The sequence below is a fragment of the Panthera uncia genome, chromosome E3 (genome assembly GCF_023721935.1).
Source record: "Panthera uncia isolate 11264 chromosome E3, Puncia_PCG_1.0, whole genome shotgun sequence".
Classification (NCBI taxonomy): Eukaryota; Metazoa; Chordata; class Mammalia; order Carnivora; family Felidae; genus Panthera; species Panthera uncia.
The window spans coordinates 30,627,945-30,647,002 of NC_064815.1; the positions used below are offsets into that span (position 1 = coordinate 30,627,945).

Below are 19,058 nucleotides of genomic sequence, written 5' to 3' on the forward strand. Positions count from 1 at the left end.
TGTCCTTGCAAACCGGTCCTGACCCAGGGGCCTGTGCAGAGCAGCCCCTTCTTCGCCCCTGTGTTTACTCAGAACCGGGAGAGCGTGTGAAAATCTGAGGATCACTAACAAAATAAGCTCCCACACTCGTGAGTCAGAAGGACCGTGTGGCACCAGGGGACGTATGGATGGGAAAGACGAGTGACGACGGGCCCTTCCCAGACGGAGGGGTGCTGGCGGGGCGCAGGCGGGGCGCAGAGGTCATCCCGTGGGCCGCTCTTACCGCCACCCGCCCGCTAGGGCAGACCCCGTGTCTCTGAACATGTTTAGTGCCGTGAAGAGAAGAGATGTGCCTGGGGAAGTGGGTCATCAAGCAGATTAGCACCGTGGAATAAGGAATCACCCCGCCGAGAGAGGCCCGGTTTCAGCCCAGGGTCTCCTGAACTGGCTTCATTGTTATGTAAATCACACCCGCGGTCACGTCCATTTATCCCAAGGGTCTGGTCTACTCATCGGCAGCGTTCTCTGAGATAAAAACCGAGCAGACCCTCTTTCCCGGCCCAGCACGGCTTGCCTCCGGGTCCTAACTTCCAGACTTTTCTTTCCTTGAGAGTCTGTGCGGCACCTGCCCCCACCCTCCTGCCCGGGCGCCCGACACATGAATGGACACACGTAGCATCACAGGAAGCGGGAGGAGGGAAAGGCATCGTTCTTTCCCTGCCGGCCGGCCGCTGGTCGGGCCCTGCCTGGGCTGCTGGAGCCTCTTTTCTCTCCCGCGAAGGCAGCAGATGCACAGGCTTGAGTCTGCACTTTTACAAAGAAACCGCAATGGAGTTCAGTCAGGCTGTAAAGCAGCCGAGCCATTTCCAGGGCAGAGCTTTCCGTGAGCCGTCGCGTTATCCGTTTGTTTTCCATAAAATGATCGGTCGGCCCTGCAAATCCAAAGTGCTGGGGAAAAATGGCAAGTCTCTGCAGACCCTGGAGAGCCAGCAGCCCCTCCTGCCCTGGGCTCCAGGGGGACTCGGCCGGGCCGGCTCTCACTGCGGAGGACACAGCCCCTCGCTCGCCCCCCAAACACAGCTCTCCCGTGAGAAGTCTGCAGCCCAGAGCTCCAGGCCCTCTTCTGCACCAGCCCCCCCCCCCCACTCTGAAAACTTTCCAGAAAAAACTAGCAATCACATTTTGCGTTGGGTTACCGCAAGCGTTATCTGGTCCAGTCCGACGAGGACGGTGGGGAGGCCCCTTCCTGATAAGAGGGAAGCACAGGAAGCAGGACCAGGAGCCAGGAGCCGCCCGACACGGCCTCCTCTGGGGCCGCCCCCGCCAGCCTGGCCGGCGGACTCCCCCCACCTCCCCCTCGAGCGTCAGGCCACAGGGACAGGCGAAGAGGCCAGAGGCGGACTCCTAGCTTGGGGGGGGGCAAAGCGGCCCTAACCTCCTCGGTTAAACAGACATGAACATAAAAAAGGCGTCTTAAGGTCTGACCGGTGGGATTGGGATCCCCAGCGGTAGTGAATTGCAAATCTGCAGTTTCAGCAAAGCTCCTGCTAAGGCTCTTTACAAAGGAAGCAAGGAAAATCGGCCTTAGCCGGTGTCTCTGCAGAGAGCTATTCGTGGCTTCTTGCCACGTTTCCACATTTTCCAAGTTTTCTATAAGCATGGATTGCATATTTAACACCAAAACATCTGAAATAGTAAAGGTACAGAACATAAAAGCTAAAAAAGGCACTTTTTTTGGCTTTCTGGACAGAACGCAGGCTTCTAAAACAAACTCCCAAATAAACTTTAGTATTGAAGATTTTTAGCTTTCTGTTTATTACCATATCAGCAGTCTGGACTCCTCCGGAGAAAAATCACTTTGGATAGATGAATTCTCCGAAGAGACAATCATCTGCTCCTTTAAAAAGTTACCGACTTGAAAATTTTTGCCCATTTTTTTTTTTAGTTATCTTGTTAAAAATACATCTTACCTCCCCGGCTTCGTAGGTGACAGTGAACAAAATGAAATTACCATTCCGAAAGCCATAAAAGATGAAGGCTACATGGAGTTATAATTTTTTAAAAATGACAAAATTACGATGAGAAGAAGTAAATTTGAGTAAGCGCAGCAAATCCCCACACGTCAGAATTCCAGTTCAATCCCTTAAAGGCTAGAAGGCAAGAAACTTGAAGGATTAATTATCCCCGAACATGGGCTGCACGTATCGCTAGAGCTCCCCGTACGGCCGGCGCACATAGAAGGTGCCGGAACCGGAGAGCACAGGGACGCTAAGCCACGCATGCACAGGGAGGAGGGAACCAGGGCACGCCTGTAGGAGCCATCCTGGCAACGACTACCCAAAGTGGGGCTGACCAAGGTCTGAGAGCCTCCCCACGTCACCTCCGGGTCAACAGAGGCGGGGGGGGGGGGGGGGGCCACCACACGTTCACCAGCAAAGAGGCCCACATGAACCTTACGACCTGGTGAGCCACAGCAGAAACACCTGCGTGCATGGTCCTCGCCGTCCCAGACCTTCCAGCTTAACGGGGCAGGCAGGGGGAGGGGCGGAGGGGAACGTGTCCTATAAAATATGTGCCCAATTATAAACAACACCGACACCCCGAAGAAACGCAGACCGCAAACAATGCGTGCCCTGCACGGAAGAAGGTGGACGGTGCTCCAGGCAGGCAGGGGACAGAGGGGACTGAGGAAAGGCCGGCAGGACAGGAGGGCGGCGGGGACGCGTGCATGAACACGTACGGTAAGGGGCGCACGTGCTTGGACTGGCAGCCGAGTGAAGATGAGACGCGGAAGGGGGCGCGGGAATAGGCCGCTCCAGAGACAGAGTGGAAGGGGAGCGCCCGGGGGGGGGGACAGAGCTGCGGCTGGGGAAGACGCACGCGGTCGGCGGCTGGCCGCTGGTGACAGCAGCGTGAGCGTACCGGACGCCCCCGAACCGGACACGGAGATGGGGAGAGCGGCGGGTTTTACTTTATGTATGTGTCACCACGATTTAAAGATGAGCTGGAGGGAGGGGCTCCGGCAGTAGCTGACCTGCGGCGAGTGGCTCCTGGGCCCGGGGTGCCGACAGGGGCACCTGTCCCGGCCGGACACGGGACGGGGCAACTGCCTCCCAGGCCCACTCAGCGGCCCAGGCTGGGCTCCCACTCCTGCTTGACACCCGCCCGGGAAGGCCCATCTCAATCTCCCTGGCATTTAAAAAACCACACCGATCTACTTTAGAAAAATTCAATTCACTGGACACAGGTTCATAAGTCGAAATAAGTTAAGTATTAGGGAGAATCTTACAAGAAAGGGCAATACGTAACGCAGACAAGCTGTTCCGCCTCCGCCTGGCCCCCTGCCCTCCCCGAGGCACAAAGCCGGACGGCTCCCCGGGACAGTGTGTGGCACGTCGGCTGCTCAGTGAAGCGTACCCCTCGTGCGTTAGCGGAAGCGCCCCTCCGGCCGTGGGCACTCGGCCTTGAAGAGGAGGGGGCAGGGCGCCCCGCACAGGGCACACCTGCGGGGGCCCACGGAGCCCCCGAGAACCTGAGGGCGCAGCAGGGGGAGCCAGGACAGCCCCTCCCTCCTTCCCCACATCCTGGGCCCGTCCCCAGACATGCTAGTCCGGCCCTGTCCTACCTGTTGTTCCCGTGGCATTGGTCTTGCCGCTGGTCACCCTCAGAGGGCCCCACGAGTGCCACCCTTTGTGTGACTCCAGCCTTCAAGCCCCTTTAGCCTACATACCCTCCCGTCCCGGTGGCTGTCCGCCTGTCTTAGCAGACGGTGACCGGGGCTGAGGACAGCCCGGGTACACAGAGGGCTCTCAGCAGCTGGCGATACATTCTTCGGGCTCCATCTGGAACTGGTGCAATGGGCCAGCGCCCAGGTCCCCCGGGTGCAAGAGGGGTCGGCAAGGAGACGTTCAGCTTGTCCGAGGTCACCCTGTGTCTCCAGGGCCCTCGGGCACGCGAGCCGGGCCAGGGAAACAGCACGCACGCCCTCCCCAGCAAGGCTTCTTCTGGCCTCTCCTCCGCCTTTCACAGGCCCGGGGAGCAGAAGAAAATGCGGACCAGGGTGTGGGCTGAAGATAAGCAGGTTCTGGCCCCGGACGGTTCCACCGTGGCCTGTGCCTCGGCTTCTCGGTCTCCAATCAGGGACGGGGTACTCACAAAGTACTCGGGAATCTATACTTTCGCCGGGGCTCCAAGGGCAGGGTCCCAAGCTGGCACCTCGAGCTGTCCGAGTAATTGTTCCCACGCTATTTTATCAAGCAAGCAGTAGCCAACCTTCCAAGCAGACGGACGGATACTCTCAAAACAACAGGCGCACGCACACATTCTCCCGCACTGTTAGGTGTTCTGCGCTCACAGAGACGGGCAGGGATTAGCGCACAGACGTGACGTCCGTGACTCTCACCTCCCCGGATGAAGGCGTGGCTGGGGTGGTCCCTCTAGCGTTTCCAGCAGGCCGTGGCTCCATCTGCAATGTTACCCTGAAGCAGTCACGGCACACTCAGCAAGATGAGCTGGAAACGCGGCCAGGGTCCAGAAGGGCCTTCCCGCTGTCCAAACAGCATGCTGAGTCTCAGGGAGGAGCCAGCCCCTGCCTGGGGCTTCCCTCAGGTCGTGTGGTTTCATGACTGAAGCTTTTCGTTTTGCCACACAGAAGGGAACCATCGTTCTCAACGACATTCTGTCCCCGGCACGCGGGTGGATAAAATCCACCCTAGCCCCCCGGGCTCCGGAACTTTCGCGCACACTTCCTTCCTTCCGCACCATGAGGCCAGGCAGCGCCGGGGACAGCTGGGGGAGGTGACGACTCCAGGCCCTGGACAGGTGGCTCCTCCTGGGTGCTTTAGGGACCTGTCCACACGTACACGCGCATGCACGCACTCACATGTACGCGCACGCGCGCACGCACCGCTCCCACGCCCTCAGAGCCGGCCCAGCACTCGGCCCTACAGACCCTACCGACCGCTGCCACGGTGGCCCTGCTAATGTCACCGCCCCCTGGAACCTTCCGGGGGCCTTGGGCCCTTCAGTCTCTGGCCTCCTCTGTGGGTGCACCGTCCCCCCACCCCCCACCCCAGCCACTGCACCCACAGGTCCCACCGCCGGGAAGTCTCTGTCCTCGATGCTTCCAGTCAGCAGCTTCTGCTCGTAACGGAGATGCCAAAATATCACTTCCCCACCCACCTAACAGTCTCTGTTTGGTTTCCTCACTGCACCCTGCACCCTCCGAAATGGTACCACACGCTCACGCTTCACGATCGTGAGGTCTCCCTCCTGACCCGGCCCCCACCGCACCTGACACACCGCGAGCACCCACGTGTGGACGCGGGTAGAAGCGAAGGCCTCGGTGACCACCTGGCAGGGGGCATGCGGGCCGGGGGGGGGGGGGGTTGGGGGTGGGCTGAGGGCGGTCTTCCCAATGTCGTCTGCTTCCAACGTGGAGTGCTTTCAACGTGGAGATGCCGGGGCCACCGCGCAGGGCTGCAGACGAGCCCCGGGACGGGGCAGGAGCCCAGAGCCACCCCGGAGCAGGTGTGAGCAGAGCAGGCACAGGTGCTCGAGCCGAGACACGGAGGGGCTCCCGGTAGCCAGGCGCACGCGGGAGCGCTGGACGTGCTGAACGGGAGCCACCCTGGCCAGAGCCGAGAGAATGGCGGACAGGCGGGACAGCAGGCTGCAGGACGGGAAGGACGGGGCCCGAGCAGCAGGGCTGTGAAGAAACAGGAGGCCTCTGTGTCTGACGGTGTCACCCACGAACCAGTCTTCTGGAGAAGTGGAAAATACACATAGCGTAACGGGCAGATTTGTGAGGCCACTTCTATACGTCTGCCCCCATCCCCTGCAACAACTGAAACAGGGGAAGTGAGACAGATCCGGAGCTAAAATCCGAAGGGTGGCTGCCTCTGGAGAAGGGACAGAAACGTGCTAGGAAGGGGGACTCGGGGCCTGCTGTCATCTGCAGGGTGTTGTTTCTCTATTCAAAACAAGGCCTGGGGCGCCTGACCAGCTCCGCTGGGCGAGCGGCCACTGATCTCGGGGTTGTGAGTTCGAGGCCCCGTGCTGGATGGAGAGATTACTAAATAAACGAAACTAAAAAAAAAAAAAAAAAAAATAGGGGCACCTGGGTGGCTCAGTTGGTTAGGCCTCAGACCCTTGATCGCAGCTCACGTCTTGATCTCTCAGGGTCACAAGTTCAAGCCCTACATTGGGCAAAAATAAAGAAAAGAAAAGAAAAGAAAAAGAAAACAAAACTCTAAAAAGCCTTGAAAGCACATGACACAGTGTAAACAAGTGCCAATTCTTCGTGGGTCACGAGCACACGTTCCGTCATCTTCCATACTTGTCCGTATTTGTAAACGCCTTGACGTGCAGACCAATTACCGGATCAGATCTGGGCTTCCGTCCCCAGCTGCCCACTGATCCTCTGCCGAGTGCCCTGCGTCCCAGCCAGGGGCCGTCAGACCGCCGCGCTGAGGCTGGCTTTGCTCTCAGCGTCCCGCGCCAGTGCGGGCCGGTCTCTGAGCCCCACGAAGGTGGTTCAAACTGATCCACGGGAAAACCCGAGTTTGTCTTTTCAAATCCCCACCCTCTGCGCAAGCAGCTCAGAGAAACACCAGAAACAAACCCGAGTTTGCTCTGATTGCACCGCCTGAGGAGCTGCGAGGGATCCTGGCCCACCCAAGCCCAGTCTCCAGCTGGCACAGGCCGGATGCCACGCTCTGTGACACCCTGCCAGTGACCGGCACCTTTGCTGGAGGGCGGGGGCCGGAGACGGGCTCCGGGCCCTGCAACAGCTTTCCCACCACAAAGGAGATCTCACTTCGGACACCCGGACGCCTCACAGAGCAACAAAGCCTCTCCTACACGGTCACGGTCACAGCAGCGATGGCAACGGCCTAGGCACGTGGAGGGGTCACCTATGCACCAGACACTGAGGTGAACACCTTGGCCCACCGCTTTTAGTTCTCGGAATTCCCCAGCAAGTGGGGAGTGTGCCCGTCTCGCAGATGGAGCTTGAGGCCAGGGCACCTGCCCAAGGGCACCCAGCTGGGGGGTGACGATGCAGACCTTTTAGATGCTAAGCTCCTGTCACCTCTGGTCACCGTCTTCTGCCAGGTTATTTCTGCACTCAGACCTTTCCTGTTTGCTTTTTTATTCATTCTGCCAACAACTTACAAAGCGCCAACTATGTGCCCAGCCCGGGGTCGCTGGTTGGTACTGGGATGACAGCAGTAAATGAGGAAGGCACAATCCTGCGCACCCCCACCCCCACCAGATCATGTCAGATAAACACACTACCGACCCTACAGTAACAGCGGGATGGCCAGACCAGGGGTGCCGTGGGTGCGCAGCCCCGGGCTCACCTCGGCGAGGTGCCAGGAAGACTTGCCTTCGAGAAGCAGCTTCGGAGCAGCAAAGCTACATTTACTCTGAAAGGCCCCATAAGCCTTCCTGGTCCGGCTCCAAACAAGAATGGAGCCCACCATCAGGGTGCCCATTCTGTGTTACCTGGAGGTTCTAGCAAACTCAACAAGATGCAAGAAGAAAGGAGATAAAAGGTAGTGGAAGAAAGACACAAAATAATCATCATTTGCGGATGAAAATTTGACCTAGAAAACACATGCAAACCGTGAATTTAAAAACTGTTACAAGGAACGGTAACAGCGACTAGATACAAAATAAGCATTTTATTCCAGCGCTGAAGGGCAAAAATTACTTGTTAACTACAAAAGGAAAAACAGTAACTACCGGGCAGAGAAGCGCAGTCAACACTTCTACCAAGGGATCCTCGTCACCTCCACCAGGAGGGACGCGAGCATTGGAGTGGCCCTGGAAAAGGGGAGTGCTCTCGCTCGGGCTGTGGAGATGCCTGACCCGAATCTCATCAGGACTTGGTCTTAACCAGTCAAATCTAATTTGAGAGGCATCCGGTAAGATGACTGTCCTATTTTTTTTTTTTTTTACGTCAAGGTCAACACAAAAGGCGGCCAAGGAGCTGTCACAGAGCAAGGAGGCCAGAGAGACAGGGCACCCAAACACAGGGCTCCACACTGGACAGGACCCGGGACACCGTAAAGCGTGCTACTGGGGCACCTGACGGCACGGGCACACGGGCCGTGGATTAGAGGGCGGGGCACGAGGTCCCCAACTCGGGTGACCAAGCTGCGGCTACGGAAGATGCCCCTACTCCAAGGGAAAAGGAGGCGTCGTATGCGTAACCTGCCCTCAAGCAGCACAGATACGTGTGGAGAAAATACTAAACGCAAACATGGCAGAAAGTTAAACATTGAATCTGGGCAGAGGACAGGAGTTATTTGAACGAGTCTTAAAACTTTTCTGGAAGCTTGTTTCTAAAATGTAAAAATTTAAAAATAAATTAGTCTTATAAAGTGCATACAAAAAAAAGAAAACACACACACACACACACACACACACACACACACACACAAAACCCTCCTTTCCTACATGTCAGCAGTAACCCTTTCGAAAATAATAAGGGAAAAAAGATCCCATTATTGATAGTGACCATCCCCAAGACAAATATATAAAACACCCAGAATTAAACGTAACACCTCAAGAGACACAGGGGCTCCACGTAAAGAAAACCGGTAACGATCTCGGCAAAATGTATCACTGAATGGACTGGGCTGCCGAGCGTGTGCGCTGTTTCTGTAAAGGGCCAGACGCTGAATCTGTTAGGTTTTCGGGCCACCCCGCCTCTGCCTCAAGCAAGCAGCCGCAGAAACCATGTCGAGGAACGGGCACGGCCGTGCTCCCGTAAGACTTCATTCACAGAGACAGGCGTCTGGCGGGACTCGCCCACAGGCTGCGGTCCGCTGCCAGGGTCCCGAGGCGCTGAGACCGGCTGACCGCCCACCGGGGCGTTTCCTCTTCTTCCCGGACACACGGCCCTCCCGCGGAGCGGCCCGGGGCCGAGCTCTGGTCGCTGGCCGAAAGCCGGGTGCAGACACCGCCACGGCCCAGAGAGCCGAGCCGACGACGGCGGGTCCCCGATTTCCCACGTGGAGCACGGGGCTCCTGACCACGAATCAGAAACACCGATTCCGGGCTTTCCGTGAGCCAGACGTTGGAATTTGTCCCGTACGACAAGCAGCAGGCCACGGAAGGTTACGTACGTAAGTAGGTGTTTCGTATTTCGTGGCCTCCGAGCGCTAAGTGCAGGGAGCTCAGCCCTGCCCTCGTGGGCTCGCGGCTCCCTGCGGGATGGGGGGTCCACGACCAACAGTCACACCAGAGAATGACCAGCCATACTGACAGCACGTCCGGGCGTGAGCAGGCGTCCGTGCAGGCAGCCGCACGCTCGTTTGTTCACAAAGGAACTTCAAAATCTGTGAGCATGTAACGTTCACATCAAGGCACTGGACTCACAAGCACTCTGTCGACGACCAACGGGCACAGGAAAGTCGGGGCCGGAAAGGGCCACGGAGTTTGAGGAACGCTGCTTCCCACACCAGCAACCACGCATGTTCTATTACCCACAGGCATCGACTTTGGGTCCCTCGCTTCTCTGCTCGGCCCTCGGGCTTCGAGAACCCGGGCAGCAGGCGAAAACGGACACTGTCCATGCTCACGTGTCTGCGGTGCCGAAGAGCAGAAGCCGACGAGGATGGTCGGCCTGTGCAGCCACAAGACGTTTCAACGTCCTTCCGGAAGGCCACGGCTGGCGGCCTCCGCGCCTCACCCCCCGGAGCCGCAGGGAGTCCGCCTGAGCCCCAGGCCCGGGCCACACCTGTGGGGCTCTCTCACCTCGAGCACCCTGCAGAAAATAATATGCGTGCCTCGGGGGTGACGGGTAAACTGAGGCAGCGGCCACGCCCGCCCCGGGGACCCACAGACCGGCCACCTCTCCAGGCCAGCGGCACGTGCGGCTTGGTAAACGTGAATGAACTTAAAGACCAAACAACTAAAAACTGAGTTCTCCACTCACTTCGGCCACATTTCAGACGCTCACCAGCCACACACGCCTCGTGCTGCCATCTTGGATGGCGCAGACACGAAACATTTCTATCACTGCAGAAAGTTCTAGACGCTCCGTGAGACCTCCTGTTGGCTAACCCAAGGGGTCAGCAGGTCTGGAAAACCTGCTCACACCACAGTCTGCAGAGAAAAACACAACCGCTAAGAAAGCCGAATATTCAGCAGTGTCCTCGCATGCCAGCAGCCAAGGCAGGGCTATAAATGTTCGCAGTTGATACGGAATCCAACCAGAGGGAGGTGGCTATTCTTGAGGGAAAGATGTTTTCCTCAAGCTGTGATGAGTCACTGTTCCCAGCTTCAGGGGTGTACCAGCCAAGCAGAACGGATATATTTATGTCCCCAAGGGTGGAGGCAGACAGACACAAACTTCTGTTCACGGAGCTTTGCAGCCTCCGAGCTGCCTGCTTTGCCACCGGGACCATCAGACTCCACTGTCACGCTCTTTCTGAATCAGCTCCGAAGGGTTCCTAGGCTTACAAGCTATTTTTCACTGCCTGTGTTCCCCCCACAACTCCACGGTAGCACAGAGAAGGATCCTTAATTTCACCGGTAAACTGTAACCAAATCATGTGATAGGAGGGAGTTTTTCTGGGCAGGTTTCTGATGGACAGCTGGCCCCAGCCACTGCCCGTGCACGTGCCTGAGCCCAAATCACTTACGTGGCTCAGCAGTGTCGGGCGGGAGGGGTCCTGGTGGACATTTTCCCGAGCAGCTCGCTAGGCCACCGATCGGCTCGGGCGTCAAAGGCACAACCACCACGTGACCCCAAACTCCACAACTATGAAGTTTATAAAACCCAGAATAGCTGTGAAAGGGGGCAGTGCGAGTCTGTGGGAAGGGCCCGGGAGGGGTCAGAACGCACTCGGCATTTCTGCTTGTCCGTCTGGAAAAACAGTGAGTACCTTTTGTTCTTGCGCTACAAACCCCAGAAAGCAGAGTCTCTTCTGAGCAGACAGAAGGTCAGTGCTGGGCCCTAGGATACTGATTTACTGCGAGGAGGGAAGAGAGATCTAGGGGGGAAAATACGAAATCAGGGAGGGAGGGAATGCCAGTGTTTATCGAAAGTTGGCACAGTTTTTTAGAAGTGTGCTCAGAAGGGTTTCGAAAGGAATCCCAAATGGGGAGTTATTTCCATAAAAACACACCTCCTCTGTCACTGACACCCCGTGAGGACTCTCACAGTTCTGTGTCCAGACCCTTCTCCCTGACTTCTCCTGGTGGCCCCACTCCCGTGGCTGAGGGGGGACAGCAGGACCACCACCCGGGAACCAGGAAGAAGGACGAGGGCCCCCATGCCCTGCCTGGTTATGGGAAGACAACAGAAATAACTGACAAGATGGGACAGCCCCATATGAAATCATCAAGAATTGACTGTCCATACAAGGGGGAAAAAAAAAACAAAACACCTAAATTTAAGCCTAATTAGGTCATGAGGTGCTAACAAGGCCAATGACTAAATTATATGACTTTTTTAATTTCTATAAAAATACACTGTGTTGCTCAACTTTTAAAGCAAATTTTACAATTACACTACATCAAAATGTCTGATCCTTTCAAAGATTTCTATTTTCCAAAAAAATGTCCTGCTGGGTTCAAGGGGGCTCAAATTTACAGACCCAACTTAAGACAAAATATGCTTTTCTTTATATGGTAAGACATACTGACATCAGGAGATCTGCGTAATTCAATCGATACTTCCCCCAATAATCAACCAATGCATGAGGTCACAAAACCAAGCCGGGTAATGAGAGATTTATTCCAGATGTGACAGAGCAACAGGTTTTAATGTAACGGAGAGAGAACATGTCCACCGATGATGTGTCAGACTCCATACCGCAAGTGACCCTGAAGAAACTACCACCTGTCAGGTTCTGGGGAGGCGTCGAGGAACGACGTCCACAATCATCCGAAAGGCGCTAGGATACCCCTCCCTCGTCCAGCCCCCTCTCTGCGTGAGGCTGAATTTCCTTCCCAGCCTGAACCAAAGCCACCTACCCCCACAGACGAGAGGCACAGCAGCCAGGACATTCCAGCCGCCTTCGATCAAGCCAGAGCTTAAACCCTTACTTAAAGCCTTAAAACACCAAACAGCCTACTCTAAATGTCTGTGTTTGGGGAAATAGAGTGGTTTTGTCATGAACAGCGATTCTTGAGATACATTTATCACTGCTCTTTCTGAGCAGGTCAATAAACACGTGTATTTGAACTTCTCACTTCCAATCGTTGAGGGTGACGTGAACGAAAGGTCTCCGGGGTCCCCAGACATGTGAGGGTGTGGAAGGGCCCTTGGATGCAACATCTTGAGTCCTGCTGGAGAGGACGAGGCGGGGGGAGGGGGGTGCCCTGGGGAAGAGGGGCAGGCCAGGGGAAGCCCTTCAGCAGCGCCGGGGCCGGGGCTCAGGGGCAGGGTGCTGGGCGGCCGCTGTGGCTTCCAGCAGGAAGGTGACGCAGTCACAGCCCCGCTCTGCGCGCACGTGCAGAAGAACCAGAGCCCCGCTTGCCGAGGAAACAAACAGAAGATACATGTGTGCCTTTCTGGGCATGGTGGAACATGTGACAGATGACTACGGGGAAAAGGCGTCTTCTTAAGCAGACCACGTAAAAATAGCCATTTCTTCTGTGCGTGCCTCCCGGAAAGTATTCGTAGGAGAGAGGATGCCACACATTTGCGACCGGCTCATGATGTAAGGCTGGAACTGTTACGTCCGAGGAAAGCAAAACCCGCGCTAACACATCTTCGGCCTGCCATCGGGCTCCTGGAAGGGGGTCTGGTGAGGCCCCAGGGGCACGGTGGCAGGACCAGTCAGCACAGGCCGGCGGGGACCCGCTGTGCTCACGGCCTCTGTCCAAGACTCCTGGGCAGTGCACGGCACACCCTCACGGCTTCCCTTTATACGTTTATGAAATACACGTACGGCCAGAGATTCCATCTGCTTTCCTTTCAATCCATCAGGAACCTTTGCCCAGAAAACCGGAAACTTGTGAAAAGCGACAGCGTCGGCGAACGTTGCCCACGAAACCTCCTTGCAAGTCACGATGCAAGGGCCTATTTCCAGGAAATCAAAGTAAAAGCATTTATATAATTCTCTCCTGTTAATATGAAATGCTTTAAATGCAGGGTAATTATGGAAATGAGGCATTGCTGTAATTTGAGTTGTCATTAATTTACCAAGTTTATCCCCTGACATTCACAAGATGCAAAAACAGCAAACAGTAAATTACTGTATCTCCAAATCAAAAGCTTTCATTTCATTTCAGCTCATAATTGTAAACATAGCTGTCTTTTTCGAAAGCACTGACTATGAACGTCATTAAAACTCTACACGATACCCTTTGGGCGCCCACCAGCCCTCTCCCTCTCCCAGTGACAAAGGCTTTTGTAAAGTTATTATAAATTCGATTTCAGCACATGCTCCGTGATACGTAATATCCTTCTCACAGGCTCATTGCTAAAATACTACATACGTCTTCCTATGTGGGTGACAGGCCCAAAAAAGTCAGCGTGAACTGAATGTTGGTAAGGGGCACACGTTTTCATCAACAGGGATTCCGCGTACCGGCTCCCAATGGGTTACGCTCCCAGAAATAAGCCCTTTCCAAGCAAACGTTTAACAAGATGACAGTGTAACTTTGAACAAATATCCACAAGTGATCCACAACAACTGCCAAAGGTCAAGAAAACCAGAGCGAGGGGTGTATCTAGAGAAAATGTGCATCCTGTATTCTGGCCCACGCCGTGCGGACACCATGCGGCCGAACCCACAGCTTGGTCTCCTGAGCGGCTCCTCCTTCCATGGGCACATCTGAGTCCGGCAGCCTCCACACCCACACCGTCTCTTCCCTCCTGGGAGGCCCCAGACGGGGACGTTTCTTCCTCAGAGGCCCTTCTGGCCACCTGTCTTCTCTCCAGTCCAAGGCACAGTCTCCCTTCGCGGCGGCTGGGAGCTGAGCTGACACCCTCTCCCGTCCCGAACCCCATGCAGCACACAGTTCCGGCCACGACCCAGGCTCCGGGTCGCGAGGGGATCCTGCGGCCGCGGCGGACGGGGAGGCACGGCGCCGAGAGTGAGGGAGAAAAGCAGCTTCTGCTGCCTGGGATGCTGCTGTCTGCAGCAAATCTGGGGCATTTTCCGACTACTTTCAAAATGACTTCAATCTGATAACTACAGCTGTGACGGTTAGTGACTGATTCCATACTTTTCGAGGGACCACGGCGGAACAGGCCTGGTAAGCTACAGGAAACAATCTCGTACGTGCTAAAATGCTCTGCTGGTCACAGTCAGTCACCTTCCCTCACGGTCCGTGTGCGGAAGCTGAGAGCCCTCCCACGGGCCGCTCACAGCATGTCCTTCAGAGGGGGGCACACACCGGCACGGCCAGGCGCCAAGATCACGGGCCACGGTACAGGCGGTAACCAGTCTCCGGGCCCAGGCAAGGACCGTCCAAAGGTGCGAGGGGAGACAGACAGACATCTCTGCTTCCTGACAGGCACACGCCCTACCGCCTAAGAGGCAGCTCAGGCAAAACAGCATCAAACCCGCGTCCGATCAGATCTTAGCCCCACTACTAACCTACGTAAGGGGAACCATGGGAATCCAGTCCACAAACGCAGGCTGTGGAAACGATACGGGGCAAGTGAGCGCATCTCTTCAGCGAGGGAAACAGAGACGGATGGAGCCTACAGGTGACAAGAGATGTGAGTGACACCAGCCAAACAGGCTGTCTGCACCTGATTTAGTTCCTGATCCAAATAAGCACAGTGTGAGAAGAGAAATTCACGAGACAGCAAGGGGAACGCATACAGTGGCCGGAAGTTTGATGACCGTGAAGAAATTATCGTGAATTTTTAAGGTGTGATACCATTGTGGTTATCTTTGGGGCGCCTGGGTGCCTCAGTCAGTGGAGCGTCCGACTTTGGCTCAGGTCACGATCTCGCGGTCCACGAGTTCGAGCCCCGCGTCGGGCTCTGTGCTGCCAGCTCGGAGCCTGGAGCCTGTTTCAGATTCTGTGTCTCCCTCTCTCTCTGACCCTCCCCCGTTCATGCTCTGTCTCTCTCTGTCTCAAAAATAAACGTTAAAAAAATTTTTTTTTAAAGGATCTTTATCTTTACTGAAGCATTGACACACAGAAGGAGATGACATTTATGATTTCCGTCCAGATAAGTGGGGGCCGCAGGAAAGCTGAGTGGGGACGAAGGAAAAGTAAGCCAGATCACGGCAGGCTACCCCCGACGCCGGTGACGGGTGCATAGAAGTTCACCGCTCTATTTTTAAGTTTGAAATGTTCTGTCATAAAAAGTGTCGGGGGAAGAAAAAAAGACCCCTGCTCGTCCCCAAAAGGTTGGAAAACACGGGAAAGGAAAAAGGGAAAAAAGGACCCTATGATCTTCCCACTCCCAGAGGCCACCGCAAACAGAAGTCTTGTTTGTACTGTAATTAATCAAGTAGCCCATGTTTATTACAAACCTGTTTTTTAAAGAAACGAAGGCTGGAAAAAAGGGGCCAAGAGCACGTGGGGGGCTGCGTACGGGCCTCTCTCTGTGTGGCTCACACATAACATCGACGTCAAGTTCCAAATCTGAGGGCGTAAAGAACTAGTCACACGCACACTGTATCCACCCGTAAAACCAGGGAACGGGGTCCACGCGTCCCCGGGGCAAGTTGACTCTCCACCTCAGAAAACCGCGTGAGATCAGCGCCACCGCTTTCCCCACGGACGCTGCAAATCCCTCCAGTTACTCATGAGTTCATTCAACAAACACAACTCAGCTCTGGGCACGCACTGCCCGCCTGTTCCTGCGCTGCGTCTCCAGGGAGGGAGAACCGCGCCCGGCCCAGCCGTGGGGAGAAATGCTGGACTCGCGGCTCGGGAGGCCCAGCAGAGTCCAGCGAGGTGCGCGCTACCTTAGGGGCGTGGATAACTTAGCGCGAGTCATAAGGGACGCGCTTCCCTCCCTGCGCGTCCCCACGCACTCAGCACGGTGGAGCCCCGCAGCCGCAGGCAGGGCCGGCTCTCAGTGTGTCACAAGGAACTGTTTTCCCACCGGTCATTCAAAAACATGGAGGTTTTGGGAAGACGTACCTCTAGAAATAAATGGGGGTACATTCTGGTATTCCTCTTAGCCACATGCTTTCTTGAGCGGGGAAGAAGAGTGAGGAATGCGCAGCGGAACCTGTCCCCGGGACAGGAGGTGCGTGGGACGTCCCCCAACGGGAAAGGGTGTGTCTATGACCACAGCGCAAAAAAAAAACAAAAAAACAACAAAAAAAAAAAACAAGGCCCCAAGGCTCACGCACCTGCACTCCATGAAATCCAAGCATCGCCAAATCAACGAAATGCCAATACGATAGGAATTTTAAATTTATGGTAAAGAAATTCATAGCTTCAAATACTAAAAAACATTGTTTTAATGTTTAATTATTTTTGAGACAGACAGAGAGAGAGCAGGGGAAGGGCAGAGAGAGGGAGATACAGAATCGGAAGCAGGCTCCAGGCTCTGAGCTGTCAGAGCTGGAACTCACAAACTGTGAGATCATGACCTGAGCGGAAGTCGGACGCTTAACCAACGGAGCCACCCAGGTGCCCCCATAGCTTCAATATTAATGGCAAAACCATGTACCAATGCCTGAGAGGAAACAGACATTAATTACTACCTTTCTTTAAAAATAACGAATTTCCCATTTTGGGAGTGACAAAAACGTACACATTCAACTTCCTTGCGCTGAATTCATTAAAATTTCCTGAGCGCTTTCGGTGGGACAGGCCAGAGAGCCTAGCTTTGAGAAGTTGACAACAGCCATTTCATATGAGGGATTATGGAGTAGTTTATGCTCTCTAAAACAGAAAAACAAAACAAAACACAAAACAAAACATAAACCCACTCAAACTGCCAAACACGTCAGTCAACAGGCTTTGTCGGTTTTCAGAAGCAAACGGGAGGGGAGACACGGACTTCCACTTAATGTTTCTCCTTCTGCCCGTTTGTTCTGCTCTTGTGATTTTTACATCACTGCCTACGTGGAGATTGCTCAGAAGCTCGTCTCGAGTCAGACACAGGCACAGCGGGGCAGAGAGCCCGGTCAGCCACAGCACAGCGCTCCAGACGCGCCCACCAAGGAGGCAGGCCCCTCGAGGGCAGACCTGAGATGCACCACGAACACCCACCACGCGTTACAGGCCACAGACCTGGGACTGGCCCATCCTGAGGCTGATCTGAGGACTCGGCGGGCTAACACTCCGTCCCTGCGAGTTCCAGAAGATACCGTGGGCTCTAGATTCAGTAAGCTAGGCCCTAGTTAGTGTACCTATTCAACAGCTGGGCAGGGCGCTCTGAAAATCAGCCTCCAGTATACAGACGCGCATTAGCAGAAACAGGCCTCTAAGAGCCCCGGGGCGGGGAGGGGAAGGCGCTGTTCTGCCTGTCACTCTCCCAGGCCCTGAAATGTACTGAGTGGCCCAGAACAGAGAGAACAAAGTGGTAACAAACACAGGATAGAATAACTCTGTGACTCGCCAAGCCCTGATTTTACCCAAATACATACCCTATTTTCAAGTTTGCAAAATAAAGGTCTGTTCTCACACCCTAAGCAGGGATGAGTCACTGCTGGTGTTGCACTGGGAAACTATTCAGTGCAATATTTACAAGCCAGCTCGCCAAGACCCTGGGGAGGGGAGAAGTTTACAGAAACAAGCTTTGGGTGCCGGGGATCACCCCAGCAAAAATCCCCTGAACTCTCTCATAAAGAAGAACACTTAGCCCATCAGAGACGACTGGGGAACAGGAAGCCGGTTGGAGAAATATAGACACTCCGTGAGGAGTTAAAGGCAATTACTACACAGAAACAGAAAGTGCCCTGAAGAGGAAGCGGGGCAGGTAAATAGGCTTTCTCCTCATCAACAGACCTTGAGAAAGCAGGGATCGCAGGAGCAGAGCCCGTGGGGGAAAAAGTGGATGTGGGAGCCAGAAGACAAGGGAAAGTGAGTGAATGTCGCTAAAAGCACGCATGTGACAGTGGCCGTGCCACCCGTGGAACCGCCTTCTCCCTGCCCTTACCCCCCCCCCCCCCAACTGCTGTTTCTCCTTTGGGCTCAGGAATCCCAGGCTGTGCTACAAATGCTCGAAGTGCTGGGTACCACTGCCCCACCCCAGGAGCAGCGCATTCAGGGGCACTGAGGACCGAGCACTTCCTGCCCTGTCCCTCCGCCCTGGGAATGGGAACGTCCCTCACACGCCCAAAGTCACTGCCATTGACTCGGCCCCTAGCGCGAGGGGGTGAGGGGCGCACCTCCCCGACCAACACCTCCCGATGCAATCCTTTCCAGGAGTGCGTGCAGGGGCGACCCCCGGACTCAGGCTGGGCGGGGGTCAGGCGTGTCCTCCGGTCCAGGCCCGGCGGAGGCAAGGGCGACCCTTACGGTTCAGGCTCGGTGGGGGCGGGGCGACCCTCGGAGCCCAAGGCCCAAGCAGGGGCGGGGCGGGGGGGGGGGGGCGGTCAGGAGTGGACCTTGTGTCCCGGTTGAGCACAGACCGGACCTGGGTTGGAGAACGTCCCTGAGGCCCAGGCTGGGCGGGGTCGGAGGCGTCTCCGGTGTCGGGCAGGGCGGGGTCAGGGCAAGGTTTGGGGTGACCCCAGGATCTAAATCAGGCTGCGGATCCGGGGCGGTGGTCGGGAGTGACCCCGGGACGAGGCTCGGGCCCCGGGTCAGGGTGACCTCTGGGTCCGGGCCGGGCCAAAGGCCGAAGGTGACCACGAGTCGGGAGTCGGGCCGAGGGTCCGGGTGACCCCGGGGTCCAGGCCGGGAGGGGGGGGGGGGGGGGGGGCGGGGGCGCGGCAACTCACTGTTTGGGCAGCTGCAGGGCGGGCGCGCCGCGCCGCTGGAAGGCCCCGTCCACGAAGACGCCGTTCTTGCCGAGGCAGCGCAGGTAGAAGTGCGGCTCCTGGAAGCTGAGCTGCAGGTGGCGCCGCGAGATGAAGCTCGACAGGCCCATGCTCAGGTCCACGGAGCCCTGCGACGAGTTGCGGCCGATGGTGACGCTGGGCTGCCGCATGAGGAACTCGAACTCGCGGCCCTCGAGGCGCGCC

General features: G+C 56.0%; 1 protein-coding gene across 1 annotated transcript in view; it reads right to left on the reverse strand.

Annotated features, from left to right (window-relative positions):
- FOXK1 (forkhead box K1) overlaps window positions 1-19,052 on the reverse strand; it is a 62,772-nt gene extending 43,720 nt beyond the window's left edge. The window contains exon 1 of the mRNA XM_049638982.1: window positions 18,816-19,052. Within this exon, the coding sequence (XP_049494939.1) occupies window positions 18,816-19,024 (209 nt within the window). The 5' untranslated portion in view covers window positions 19,025-19,052. The remainder of the gene's footprint in view (window positions 1-18,815) is intronic.
- Between the last annotated feature and the right edge of the window lie 6 nt (window positions 19,053-19,058).